This window comes from Lytechinus pictus, chromosome 15 (genome assembly GCF_037042905.1).
Source record: "Lytechinus pictus isolate F3 Inbred chromosome 15, Lp3.0, whole genome shotgun sequence".
In the NCBI taxonomy this organism is placed as follows: Eukaryota; Metazoa; Echinodermata; class Echinoidea; order Temnopleuroida; family Toxopneustidae; genus Lytechinus; species Lytechinus pictus.
In genome coordinates, this window is record NC_087259.1 from 16611643 (window position 1) to 16625551 (window position 13909).

The 13909-nt window shown below is 38.2% G+C and overlaps 1 protein-coding gene across 1 annotated transcript; it reads left to right on the forward strand.

The window, feature by feature from the left end:
- The first annotated feature begins 1293 nt into the window (after positions 1-1293).
- On the forward strand, positions 1294-6687 carry LOC135156760 (GTPase-activating protein and VPS9 domain-containing protein 1-like). Its single transcript, XM_064110005.1, has 3 exons — positions 1294-2769; positions 5159-5290; positions 6586-6687. Exons 1-3 carry the CDS (start codon positions 1630-1632, stop codon positions 6685-6687), a joined length of 1374 nt encoding a protein of 457 aa, XP_063966075.1. The 5' UTR covers positions 1294-1629.
- Positions 6688-13909: the final 7222 nt, after the last annotated feature.

Below are 13909 nucleotides of genomic sequence, written 5' to 3' on the forward strand. Positions count from 1 at the left end.
AATCGATAAAAACAGTGAAAAAATACACGGGGGCGTGGAGGGTACATGTAGTTCGGTTCAGTTAAAAAACTGCTTTACAACAAAGCCCTCCATAATAAAAGAACATAAACATGGTAAAATAAATAGCAGAACATAAACATGGTAAATGAATAGATAACCGAAAATGAATATGATGAAATAACATAAATCAAAGTCTGAAAACATAAGCAAAAACATAAATATAAACCATAATTACGTGCAGCTGCAAGTGGTATACACCCCCCCCCCCCCTCCCAGGGGTGTGAGAGTTCAGATTTTTTTGTTTTGATTTTCAGCTTAATTTCAGCTTATTTTTGACCTTCCTCTGTACAAAAAGTATGGGAGCTCTTTCTATTTCAGACTTTTTCAACACTCTTCAGCTTTTTTCAGATCTTTTTATTTGTGACCACTTACACCCCTGCCCTCCCAAACTGGGCCAGGTTGTAAAGTTAGAGCATGTGAAAGTTTTGCAAAGTTTTTTTTAGTTATTTAAAGGGACTTAGAGTTCTGTACAGACAATGGTAATTTATTGAATATAGAATTTGCAGTGAATGAGAATGATCTTTTTTTGTATTCAGATTTAGGGTATTGGTATTTGTAGACGATTTTGGGCGGAATGTCTAGTATTATAAACAATTGGTTATATGATAGATAATGGTTTCAAGTATGTTGGTGCAGAATCATTCCAAATTTTGTACATTAGAATACATGCAGCATAATATTAATAATATTGATAATCATACTTGCTTTATAATATAAGCATTTAGCACAGCTTACTTTATCAGAAGTCTCTATAAAGCATTCTACAATGAATGCAGCATGATTACCCTGGCTTTAGCATAATTGCTTTTGTGTGCTCAACGTTTTCAAGGAATAAATTCCTGCCAGATCCCCATTTACATGTACCTCACTTAGGTCGAGAATAGCACAATATGGATGAATTTCTTGCTGATGGAAATTCATGTAATGCCTGGAGTAGGATTTGAACCCATGACCCTTTCATAAAGAGAATCGATGGGAGTCAGAACAACTACTAAATGATGCCTCGATTATATCCAATTTTGATGAAACTGTCAGTGTTAAACTTTTTTAATTATTCAAGACATTCAACTAAACTTCTGTAGGATGGACTTGACCCTGAGTTACCTGTAGTTAAGGACTTTGTTTGGTGCTATTTCAGGTGGTTGTGGGTAAAAATAAAAAAACCTATCCCTTCCTGGCCTTTTTACAGAACTAATGAAGATTTATTCTGTTTTCATTTTGTCTCCTATTACAGAGCATCTTTTAAGTGTCGGCTGTTCTGACTTCAGCAAGAGATGACGTCACCTGATAATACACGCAGGCTAGTCACATGACTTCCATGTGGTAGCAAATCTAATAGAAACTGTCTTTATGTTACCCCCGTGCATGAACATTGAGGAGGAATAGTGCTTCTACATGTACTGTACGAGACTGTACAGTACAAACTTCCTGTGCAAAGCCAACGAAAATTGATATATAATGTAATCAAATGGCAATGAATGAAAGGTATTTGTGCAAACTTTGTACTTTGAAATCTTGATTGAGCTTGAGAGTTGTCAACAAAAACCGTATCCGATGACTTGATTAAAGATGGCAGTTACAATGAACAGCACCCTTGAGCTGCTGTCACTGGCCCAGCGGCTCAAGGAGGAGAGACTGTACATCCAGTCTGAGAAGAACCTGCTCCAGGGACTCCACGAGGAGGTAACCCAGACCTCGGACAAGCTCCACCGTGTAGCATGGATCACCCAACAACAGCGTCAGACCCTCAATAGCCTCGTCAGGGCCAGCTCCAACTCCCCTCCTGCTGCATGTTGCTATCGCGCCAATGCCCTGGAGCGGGTCGGTTTTGTCGATGGGTACAAGCAGCTCGGATTCCAGGATGCATTGTATGGGGATGTCCTGAACTATCTGAGAGAAAACCCATCAGTCATGGCCCAGATCCTGGCTCAAGGAGAGAAGACAAACACTGATAGGGCACCAGGGTTGGTACACTCTGTTATCTCTGGCATCTACGGAAATTGTGTCGTGGATGACGATGAGCAGCACTTCTTAATTTTCATTCAATCGCTCATGAAGCACCAGCTTGCAGAAAGTGATGATCCCCGTCGATTACTGAGGAGAGGGCGCTGCGCTTTCTCGATAGCTTTTAAAGTGTTCACAGAGGCTCTATTTAGTGGGAAATTGTACTTAACAGCTGCGTTACATGAACCTGTCATGGCTGTACTAATGAATGACGAAGTTTGCTTAGAAACGGACGTCCAAAAGGCGATGGACCACTTTTCCCCGGAGGAGAGGAAACAGCGATTTGGAACCCCAGGAACCCCCGCGTATGAACAAAGTGTCCAGAAACACATGAACGGCATAATGGACCAACTTGTGGGACTGTGTAACAAATTCATTGTTGGACTTCACAGTAACATCTACTGTTTCCCTCCTAGTCTTGATTGGATTATCAGCCAACTCCATAAGATTCTGGTAGATGCAGGTCAAGTGGACTCAGCCGATATCCGCATCATGTGTGCTGATCTGCTGTTGACGTGCTTCGTCGGACCTGCGATCATTGATCCTGAACCCTACGGCATCACATCGGACATCCTGGTGAGTGAGACCGCTCGGTTCAACTTGATGCAGGTTGCTCAGATCCTGCAGGGTCTGGCTCTCCAGACATCAACGACCAGCAAGGAATCCTCCGCTAGGGTACCAGATATCTACTCAAGGTTTCCAAAGGTGAGTCCAGGGCCCCATTTTATGAAAGTAGTAACATTGCCATCCAATGGTAACTTTTTAAAATGGAATCCTTGATTTTGATTTTGGCTGTTGAGCATCGTTACCATGGACCCAAAGTCAAATACTTCTCTTCATCAATATTCCAAGGATGGCTTGGCTGTGGAATTCACCCCCCCCCAACACATTCCAAATAGTGTGGACAGATTTAAGAATATAGTGTTAATTCATATTTAATTAGCTTGATGTAAGACCTTGTACTTTTAATTTAATTATGGTTTTTACGTGGCAGTCATGGGCCACTTTTCATCATTAATGATGGCAACATCAGGCCCAAAGAACAATCTAAAAAAAAAGGCAAAGCTACCATTTGGGTTCCTTTTATGCAACATCATCCTGCTGTGCAAATTCAGTTTATTGTAATTGTGATGAAAGATAATTTTACCAACTTGATATCAATTGAGAGGCAAATGTGTATCATCAAGTTCTTTGGCTATTAAACCCTTTCTGAGTCTGAACGGATGCATTTTAGATATTTTTCCAGCTTTTTGTATACACATGCCTATTTAAACTTCTAGGCCTACTCGTCACCCATGATATAGACAATATTTGTTTCTATGCGGTTTTTATCAAGTCATGAACTGTTTCCGCATGGTGATTATTGCACTTTTTTACACACATTTTCACACCATTATGAATGGCTGTTGATTGGAAATTAAGTTCTCCTATTCATTCAAAATTTAGATTTTAAATAGTCAAACCTTCAGAGAATTTTATTAATTTTCAAATTTTTTTCAAAAAAATCTATTGTTTCATTCAGTTCCACTTTATGATGTTAATAGCGAATCATGTGCACATATACCAAAGGCTTAAAAATAAACAAGAAATCAATGAAATAAAGAGAAGTTCAAAATTACACCATGCTCATGTACATGTACATGTATGTCATCAGCGAGGGGGAAAAATCAAAGTCACATGGTCTTTACTACATGTATATGTACAGTATGCCTCAGGGTGTTTTGGAATAGAATAAGAAACATTCATTTAAAATGTGCATTGAGGTTGTGCACATGCTCACTGTAGAAGTTATCAATTCTTCTTGATGATGTGGCATTTTATATTTCTCTCAATTTTTCCCCTGCTTTGCAACCCCTTTTTTTTATTTTAAAGCACATTCTTATAGGGATATATTAATGGAGAATGTTATTGTAACTGAGATTAACTTTACATTATTTTTAATAGTTCAATGTACATATAATTAATGTAAAGTTTAAGAAGGGTTAAATATACACAGACAACTTTATGGAATCAATCAAATTATGTTGAAATACAGTACAACTTTTATTTGTGCAATGCAAAGAATGAGGTACATGTTGACGTTGTTATACGCCATGTTTAAGAAAATGTTCTTCATTTTTCCAGTCAGCTCTTAAATTACCCTAGAACCACTTTAGTAAACACAGCAATTTTGCCAGATGCTCTGTTGCTAGGCAATGAGATCATCATCCTACGCCATCGGTCTGGGAAGAGTGTTTTCTTCAAATTCATGTTTAAAGGGGATAATAACAGGCAAACAGATCTTGAATTTGATATCTTACATGAACATGTACTTGTTTTTTATGGATATTTTGCCTTAATAAATGTACTGTTGCTCTCCATATTTTTCATTTGTCAATTTCGCTTCTCGATTACATGTACATTAAAAACATGTAGGCTAAAACCGCCACCAAATTTTTTAGTGTAATACTCAACCCTCTGACCCTATGAAATGGGGCTGACCGATCATAGTTTTGTATTCCACAACCAAAACATGTTGAAATTGAATATTGCACTTTAAAAGCTGAAGTCTTCAAAAAGTGAATACATGAAATATGGCTGCTGACAACTTAAAAAATGCTTGAGATCGCTTCCAATACCTCTGGTTGTTTTTTGTTAATGTGTGTATGTAAAGTTACCAACTGACCCTATTTTTATTTACAAATTTCATTAATTTTACAACTACACAACTCTTCTCTTTTTTCTGAGAGGGGGGGGGGGGGCCTTATGCTCATCTGTAGTCATCCTTCATTCAATAAGTAGATTAATGAATAAAATATTTTAGGGACCAGAACATGGCGTATGGAGGGGAGGGGGGGGGGGTCTAAACAGTTGCGAGAAAGAAAATCTCGCGAGTGAAAAAAATTTCTTTTGAACCAAATATTGAAAACTTTTAAAGAATTACATGTAAACCCATAAAAACATCCTGCATTTTACATATAATTCCTAAAACCGTATATCGTTTTCTTAAAGATTTTGGGGAAAGACACAGTAATACATGTATTGCTATGGATTTATATCAGGTAGTAATAGCATACGGTACATGTATTTATTCCATAATCTGTTTTATTTGAAGGGCTGCATGTCAAGCTACTTGGATGCATTGATTGATAACCTGAGCTCTTCTGACATACCGCCAATCACCAGTCAGCTCAGAGGAATGACAAGAAGTTCTACCTTCATTACAGAGACAGAGTTGCATAGCTTGGTGAGTACACCCCCTGTTCACTCTCCGGCCCAAATAGAAGGTTCCATGACATTTGCTCTGGCGACAATTGCTCCGCTATGAATTTTACGCACTAATCGAGTGACCACCTTCAACCTAATCCTTAACCTACAGCTGTATTAAACAAAACCCTATTACAATCCTAGCAGTACATGTACATCTTAGATGAAATTAAAGCCCGGATCAATTGTTGGAGGAGCAAAGGTCGTGTCACCAAATTCAGATAAGCAAGGTGGTTAAAATGGACTGCATGTACATGCATGTTGCAAGTCACTTGCCTATTTGTTTTTGCCTTGTACTGTACATGTACATGCACATCCCATTGACTTTATAGTAGTCTGCAATTTGACACTTTTAACCAACACCATGTCTAGAGTGAAGACTAGACTCCAAACTCTGACTGTGGAGCCAGCCACAGTACATAGTGAATCTAGTCTCACTTATTCAGACTCTGCATTGTGCACTATGCGGATTGGGAAACCAAGGGTCTGTGCCTGCAGCCTATTGACAAGCCAGTTCGTAGTTCCTTTCTGCGCATGAGCAAAAGATTCTACGCATGATCAGAGGAAGGTCATTTGTACTAAAGTGATATGGTGGTTTAAAATCTAATGAGATAAGCACCAACTTTGATGTCTTGATTTTTCATATATTCTTTTGAATTGTGGTTTTCATTTACATTCACAAAAAACAACAATGCGTCCACAAACGACTGGTATTTCACAGTTTGCCAAGTACATTACAGTGCAACATGCTATGATATGCATTCAAAGTAGGAATGCAACAAATACAGTACCTTCATAAAGTGTTCATCGGTGTGCTATTCTAATCACCTGGTCTATTTAATTTCTTCATCCTGCTATGTAAGGCAAGCTCACGTAATATCTCGCTTTGAAATCTGCCTATCATAATGAAAGAAATGAAAGGTCATTTGACCAAAATTGTCCATAAGGAACTACGAACTGGGCTCCGTAACACAAAGGTTTGCGATGAATCGCAAATATGAAAGAACCGCACTGATTGGTCCCTGGTCAGTATTTTAAACCGACTGCGCGTGTAACATTGATATTGATTGGTCAGTTCATTTAGCGATTGATCGCTAATCTTTGTGTTACGGAGCCCAGGTCTATTGACTTTGTTTGAGAAATATCGCTATATTACTTTAGCTACATAGGGCAATTTCTGAATGAGCCTTACAATGTATGTCAGTTTGCGATATATATGAATATTGTAGTTGCGATTTTTATTAAACAAATAATATTTGTTCTAGCATTCTGTAGATCTTTACTCCAATGAGGGCATACTGTCAAAAAGCCTCTGAATGGACACAGGTCGTGTGGTCCAGTGGTCAGAGCATTGGACTCGTAATCGCAAGGTTGTGAGTTCGAATCCCAACTCTGCCATTGTCTCCACTTTGATAAAAGGCCCGAGAGTGATATCTGTCGTCTACATGTATAACGTCAGCCACTATGACTGATTAACCTATACGTAAAATGTTTCCTAGGTAATTGGTTTGTATACCAGCTTGGCGTTTACCAGCAAAATGCTGTCCTACCGAGTTCCTACGGGAGTTACCACAAACAGAAACAAACAGAATTTTAATTTTAAACCCCAAATGAAGTAGTCAAATTTCAGTCGCACTAGTTCAGACCTTCATTTGTTCTGGGATATCACAGGGATCTCTTCTTTTAATTAAGTACATTACCATAGCCATACAGATGGACATGAGGACAAGACGTGGATGATTATGAAACCTCTGGCTCTTATTTAGCATTGGAAAGTTTCAATCACTTACAACCACTCACTGTGTTCTATTTTTATTTTTTTTTACTTTCATCTCTTTTGTAATTTTTCTGTCATTCAATGAGTTCTGAGATGCTGGGTCTTTCTTGAGAGGTTGAATAATACTTACATGTACATGTACCGGTACTTTCCCATTTACTATTAAAGATAAATTCCATTTGTGGGAACGATCTCAAAATAACTTTTTACAGAATTTAATATAATGATCACCAAAGTGTCTGTTTGTATGAATAAAAAATATGTGCCAAAGGATTCTGGAAGAAATTGTGTAATTGCTGAGAAATAAGCAAAATAAGCGCGGATTCGGTCACTTCCGTCGGGTCTTTATTCCAGCAATAATAATACACTGTCCCACGTGTGCCTATATATCTGTGTAGGCGATCTTCAGTGTGATCGATTTTTAGCTTTCACAAAGTTCAGTTTATGTAACTGTACCAGATCGAGATCCACGATGATATATCAATACTTTACCTTGGTTTTACAGACTTTCTCACGAAATCAGTATCAATACTTTACCTTGGTTTTACAGTCTTTCTCACGAAATCAGTACTGCAACTACGTTCATTTAGCTTTAAAATTGGCTTGATTGCCCTTCAAGATCATCTTGCTCCCGAAAGATATTGTTTCACCGAAAAGCGGGGATTTAATCAGTTTCGTTCTTTTTTATTCATACACGTAAAGTCCATGTGATTATTGGCACAGTACACATTTTCCCGGGGGGGGGGGGGGGCACTTACCATGCACAACCAAAAAAACATGTAAAAGGATGTCTTTTTCAAGATAGGGCACGTTACGTACGTAACGTAATAAGGGTGTCAAAAACACTAAAAGTAATGAAAAAAGGGTATCTATATCCAAGGCTCGACATTAGCGGTGGCCCGGGGCCACCAGAAATTCACCTCGGGCAACCATTATTGAAAAAATATTAAGTTTTGGTGGCCCGAATCGGGCAACCAATAATTCTCAGAATAGCGCAATTTTTCTCCCCATTTTGCACGCATATATCAACTTTCTACAGTTCAAATTGCAAGCCAGTTCGTCATGCGCCCTTTTTGTTGATCTACACACAAACACACACACAAAGTTGGCCTACCGCTATAGCATTAAGTAGCTTTTATCCAACCGGCCGCGCCGGCCGGCTGGCTTAAGCTTGAGCTTTGCATATGCTTGAAGCAGCTGTGCGCGCGTTAGCAGCCTATTCAGACTCAGGGAGCTGCAATACGAAATGTTGCTGCTAAGAAATCTTCCACAGAACTGTGAAAATCCAAGTCAAAGTCACATTTTACACCAATGAAATGCCCTTCTACAGACCTTTTTGCTAAAATCTGGTGTATCCTGATTATTTGCAAGCATTAAAAAGAGGAATCATGACCTCTCTTTTGACTCAAAAAGACCGATTTCCAAATGAAAATAATACACATAAAAACACATAGGTGAGTACATCACAGTCCCACATGTGCATTTGTATGTATGTTGTTACTTGGTTTCTTTCGAAGCTGTGTCTTTTCCGGTCTTTTCTAGCCAAAAATAAACAGACAGTTACTTTCATTCTTTCTTGTTTATAAATGACTTCTTAAACAACTCTTGAGAAAGTAAATACTTTGGGAGGGCATTTCATTAATATGAAATGTGAATTTTTCCAACATTTTGGCAAATTTAGGGAAGGAATTTTCTTACACTTTTTTTTGCCCTTTTATTATTTTCTTTCATTTTTTTTGACAGTGGTTAAACCATTTATACCCATTTATTAATTTTTAATGTTTTTCTTTATATTTTTCGGGCCACCAAACTTTAATATCGGGCCACCAAAAAAAATTATTTGAAGGTTTTGGTGGCCCGAACGGGCCACCACCAAAAAAAGTTAATGTGGAGCCTTGCTATATCACTAGGAAAGCTACGTGTTTAGGGTCATATTTGCGAGGGTAAAAAGACTAAATATAAAGGATATACTTTTTGCCCCAACAGTCAACACTATGTCCGATGAGTCCGATTTGCCCGAGGTGTTGGAGGTGGGGACGTACTAAGCCCCGATGATGTAGGTAAAGGTAAAACCGACATCCGTGACATTAAAACATCGCTGTACTTGTTTAGGGGTTCAATTCAGGGAATACTTGCCAAGGGTATCGTTTTGTTTCCAATACTTGTTAAGGGAAGGGTGTCACACGCCAATACTTGTTAAGGGGTGTATTTTCAGAGTATGAAAAATACTTGTTTTGGGTGCTTTTTAGGACCCCATGGTCGTGCATGGTATCCAATGTAGATCATTATTTTGATATTACGTAGTTTTCGATTAATACATGTACCTCTGTCACTATTGCTCTACAGCAGCTGGATGGCGAGCTGAAGACAGCCGTTTTATTCATTTTTATTCAAGCCACCTAAAAAAAACTGTAGCTGGTACAAAATAATGTTAAAACGGCTGTTTTCGACATGCCGTTTCGACATGCCGTAAGGCCGTCGTAGAGCCAATGTGACTGAGCTATCAATGAGATCATTATTGCTGAATTGTCTCTCCGATTGCAAAATGTTTCCCCTGCATGTCACAAAAATAATGTGACGCTCAATGGTTTTATGTATACATGTACATGTATTTGCTCGCTAGATGTAAAATTGCACCGCCAAGTTTACATGTAGGCTGGCTTATGCACGTCATGATGTCTTGGGACTAGCATAGAGTGGTTCCAGAGACAGGCTGCATCTGCACTGCAGTAGTGCCCTGGTCGTGCATTTAACGTCATTCTTGCATTCAAACAAGGAATGTCCATCATACATGTACATTGTAATTGGTCACCTGCTGTATAACGGTGACAATTTCCTTCCTCTTCCTGTCATATTTGACCAAACCCTTCATAGGTTTTGCAAACTACATGAAGGCCTACACATATCACCCTGTTCACATCCTGGGCCCCGTTTCACAAAGAGGTACGATTGATCTAATCAATCTCAACTCTATGGAAATCCATCTATACCACAATTTTTTTCTGCAGGAAATTTGCACAATCTCCTCGGTAAACAAAGAGAATCACACTGGATCTTCAAGAAAACGATTAATGTACATCATATCGAGAATTTTTTTTTATTAACAAACATGCATTTTATATGGTGACCTTGCTGGCCTTCCATAGTTGAGTTTGATCGGATCAATTGCAACTCTTTGTGAGACGGGGCCCTGGTAATCTGGAGCCACATCCACCAGGCTGTTTGTGTATAAAGATTTTTTTTAAAGAATATTACACATTTAGGACAAAAGTCCCAGATTTTATTTTAGTACAATATTTGGACATCATACACGAGCACTGAGAAGTGGGTGAACATTAAATCTTTTCAATATATAGTTCCCTTTTCCAGACTTTATGACGGCACATATGTAAACTGGCCTGGCTTCCAAAATTAACTATCAGATATTCAGATCATGTCTAGAACATGTTAAAAAATAATTGAGTAACATGTACAATGTACATTAAAGAACGAACCAGCCTATCAGATGGCCAAATAGAACATGGGCTATCAACATGTACATATACCTGTACATGACCCTATCTTGTGTGTAATTTATATCCCTGAATTCAATACTAAAGTCCCAAAATGAATGAAACTGACCAAAATCCTCATTGGAAATGCACCAAGATTGTCCTGTTTTTCTTGATTTTTAATACTTGAATAAATTACAGTGTATTGATCAGGGAATTGTTGGTCGTTCTTTCATTTCATGTACTCAAAGTTTGTTAAACGTGTTTTGGAGTTTTGGGGCTGTCTGAACAGGGGATTCTCACTAAAATTATTCCCTTTGTCTGAATACTCCCATGCATGTACAGTGTATGAATGTAAAATTTTATGGCCTGGTTTGAGTTCAGATCGAGTGAGATCTTTCGGATGTAGAGTTTCCTCTTCGTTCTTCCACCTTTACATCATGCACTAGTGAAGACAATGGGCATAGTCACTTCCCTTGAAATCAGATATGAATTTTCATTTTAGTACCCACTTGTATTTCTTCATTAAAGTTCAAGGGAAAGTCCACCCCAATAAAAAAGGTTATTTGAATCTTACGAGAAAAATCAAAGAAGCTTACAGCTGAAAATTTCTTCAAAAAATCGAAGGTTATACTAAAAATATAGTAAATTTAAAATTTGCATAATTTTGCAAAACATGAGGGAACAGATGACGTCACCCACTCACTATTTCTTTTGTATTCATTATACGAAATATATAAAATATTTCAATTTTCTCCTCATGATATTAAGGTAAATGAAGTTTGATTTCTTCCTGGACATGCTTTGATTACAAGTCTCCTTATCATCAAATCTACAATTCAAACAATAAAATACAAAAAAGTGATTGAATTAAGTGACATCATCGTCTCTCTCAGTTGCATACAGTAGTAGCAATGTGAGGACTGTGCTTATATAGTGCATACAGTGTACATATGAACATTTTACTTTACTTTGGATTTCAATTAAATTTTCAGCAATTTACATGTATGCTTGTTTGATTTGTCTTATTTTATTCAAATAATCTTTTGAGAGGTGAACTTGCCCTGTAATACTGCTGATATTTTTCCAAAAAAATAGAAAAAGTTTTGAAATACTTGCCTCTTTTAATTTGTCTGGACTGAGTTTGGAGTCTGTAGCGGGAGTGGCATTTGTGAAAATTTTCATGAATGATTTTCACTAACAACTGTCGTAAGTTTATTACTGAAATCCTTGTATCTGATTGGCTGAGAGCATATTTTCTAACGAAAATCACTGATTAGATGTTTCATGAATCATGGTGACTTTCACGGATAACTGTTATACTGAAATCCTTGCATCTGATTGGCTAAGAGCATATTTGCTAATGAAAAATCACTGATTAGATTCTTCATGATGGTGACTTTCACGGATAACTGTTATAAGTTACTGTGGGGAACTAGTTTGTACATTATTCAAGTTTATTGCAGTTTTGTTTGTTCATTTCAGTTTTGGTTACAAGTTCATTACTTTTAAGCCAGAGTTCACAGAGTTCGTTAACCCCTCTCTCATTTTCAGGACATTGCTCTACTCCAAAGTAACCCTAATTTACTTTCCCCTTTTCTTCAGTCTCCATCAGCATTCTTGCCTTTTATCCTCATTTATCTTTGTTATCCCCATCTCCTTTAGGGCCGTCTGCACCATCCCGAGTTTTCAAATTAGCGCGCTATTTCTGATCTGGCGAATTATCCTGATCTGAACAATCTCGAGATTATTTGCAATGGAGACGCAATTATCGCGCTAGTTCGTAGGATTAATCTCGAGATTGCAATCCCAAGTCAACTTGGGATTATTTGCAAAATAGCGCGCTATTTTACAAATTATCGTGCTAATTCGTAGGTGCAGACGCACTCGGGATTATTTATTCACGGCGTCAGACCATAATGCATCGATGCCTCGCTCGAGCAGGAATCACTCTTCTTGCGATGGTGGAGACGGGGTTTCTTGAATCTCGAGATTAATCACGAAGAGGGCCAATCGGGCTAAAATCTCGAGATTGAGCAAACTTGGGATGGTGCAGCACCGCCTTTTGTTACCCTCATCCATCGTTCATTCCTTGCATCCCACACTTGACCATTCCTTTTGTTATCACATTCCTTTATCTCTTGGTCCTCTCTTCAGCTATAGATGTTAATTACTCCCCTCTCTCTTGGTTGACTGAATCATGAATATTTATGTTGTAAGACTCCTTATGTGTGATTGGTTCTTATTCATGATGATGCGTTCCTTCTGTTATTGTCATCTTCCAAGTTAATTTGAATATGTATTGAAATCTAGTACCTTGTGCAAAGAAAGCCTAGAGAAGAAATGAAGAATAAAATATGCCCTGCCAAGCTCAGGCAGTTGAGCACAGACTTTCAAACCAGCAACATCTACATGTACCTCTTCATCTGTTCTTGTTCTGTGTTGGAAGAACCCGCGTATACTTAGCTCTAAATTAGAGCTAATAAAATATAAAATATAGCTCCTACATTACTGAAATCCTTGCATCTGATTGGCTGAGAGCATGTTTGTCAGTGTAAAATCATCGATTAGATGCTTCATGATGGTGACTTTCACGGATAAATGTTATAAAATACTGAAATCCTTGTATTGATTGGCTGAGAGCATGTTTGTCAGAGTAAAATCACTGATCAGAGCTTCATGATGGTGACTTTCACGGATAACTGTTATAAGTTACTGAAATTCTTGTATCTGATTAGCTGAGAGCATGTTTATTGGTGTAAATCACTGATGATGAAATGTACCTCAGAGTCAGACTGGAATCCTTTTTCCTTTCCTATCTTATACCTTCGTACCCCCCATGTCTTGGCAAAACAATGGGAAAAGTCACTTCCTGGTCCAAGTATAAACCTGCAGCTCTTGAAGCTGTTTTGAACGCCGCCGAGATACAAGTGTCATCGACTTCTCTCTTTAAAGGGCCAAGTTGAAAGGGTGTCTGCACTTCTTGAGTTTAGTGTATTTGAAAGTTCTGATGATAAAGGTGACTGTGTACATGTAAATTTGTGAGATTTATTTGGCTCATTCTTCGCTCTTCCCATTCTTTTCTTTTCTGTTCTTTTGTCCTTATCGCCCCATCTGCTTCTCCCCCTCTCCCTCTACATGTACCTCTCTCCCTCCCTTGCCCCTCCCTCTCTTGCCCCTCTCTCTCTCTTTCTCTTTCTCTCACTCTTCCCTCTTTAGCCTTTAGACAAGGCTTCATGTGTGTTATGATGTTTATATCATACGCCTAGTGCTGAAAAAAGAGTGACACGACATTATACTCTAGCGGCATTTGCTCCGGTCTTAACATTTC

Excerpts from the sequence above, each read along its gene's own strand:
- LOC135156760 (XM_064110005.1), top strand. The coding sequence starts at position 1,630 with ATGGCAGTTACAATGAACAGCACCCTTGAGCTGCTGTCACTGGCCCAG. Across the intron at positions 2,770-5,158 it reads TCTACTCAAGGTTTCCAAAG|GGCTGCATGTCAAGCTACTT; the intron begins GTGAGTCCAGGG and ends TTTTATTTGAAG. Across the intron at positions 5,291-6,585 it reads AGACAGAGTTGCATAGCTTG|ATCTTTACTCCAATGAGGGC; the intron begins GTGAGTACACCC and ends AGCATTCTGTAG.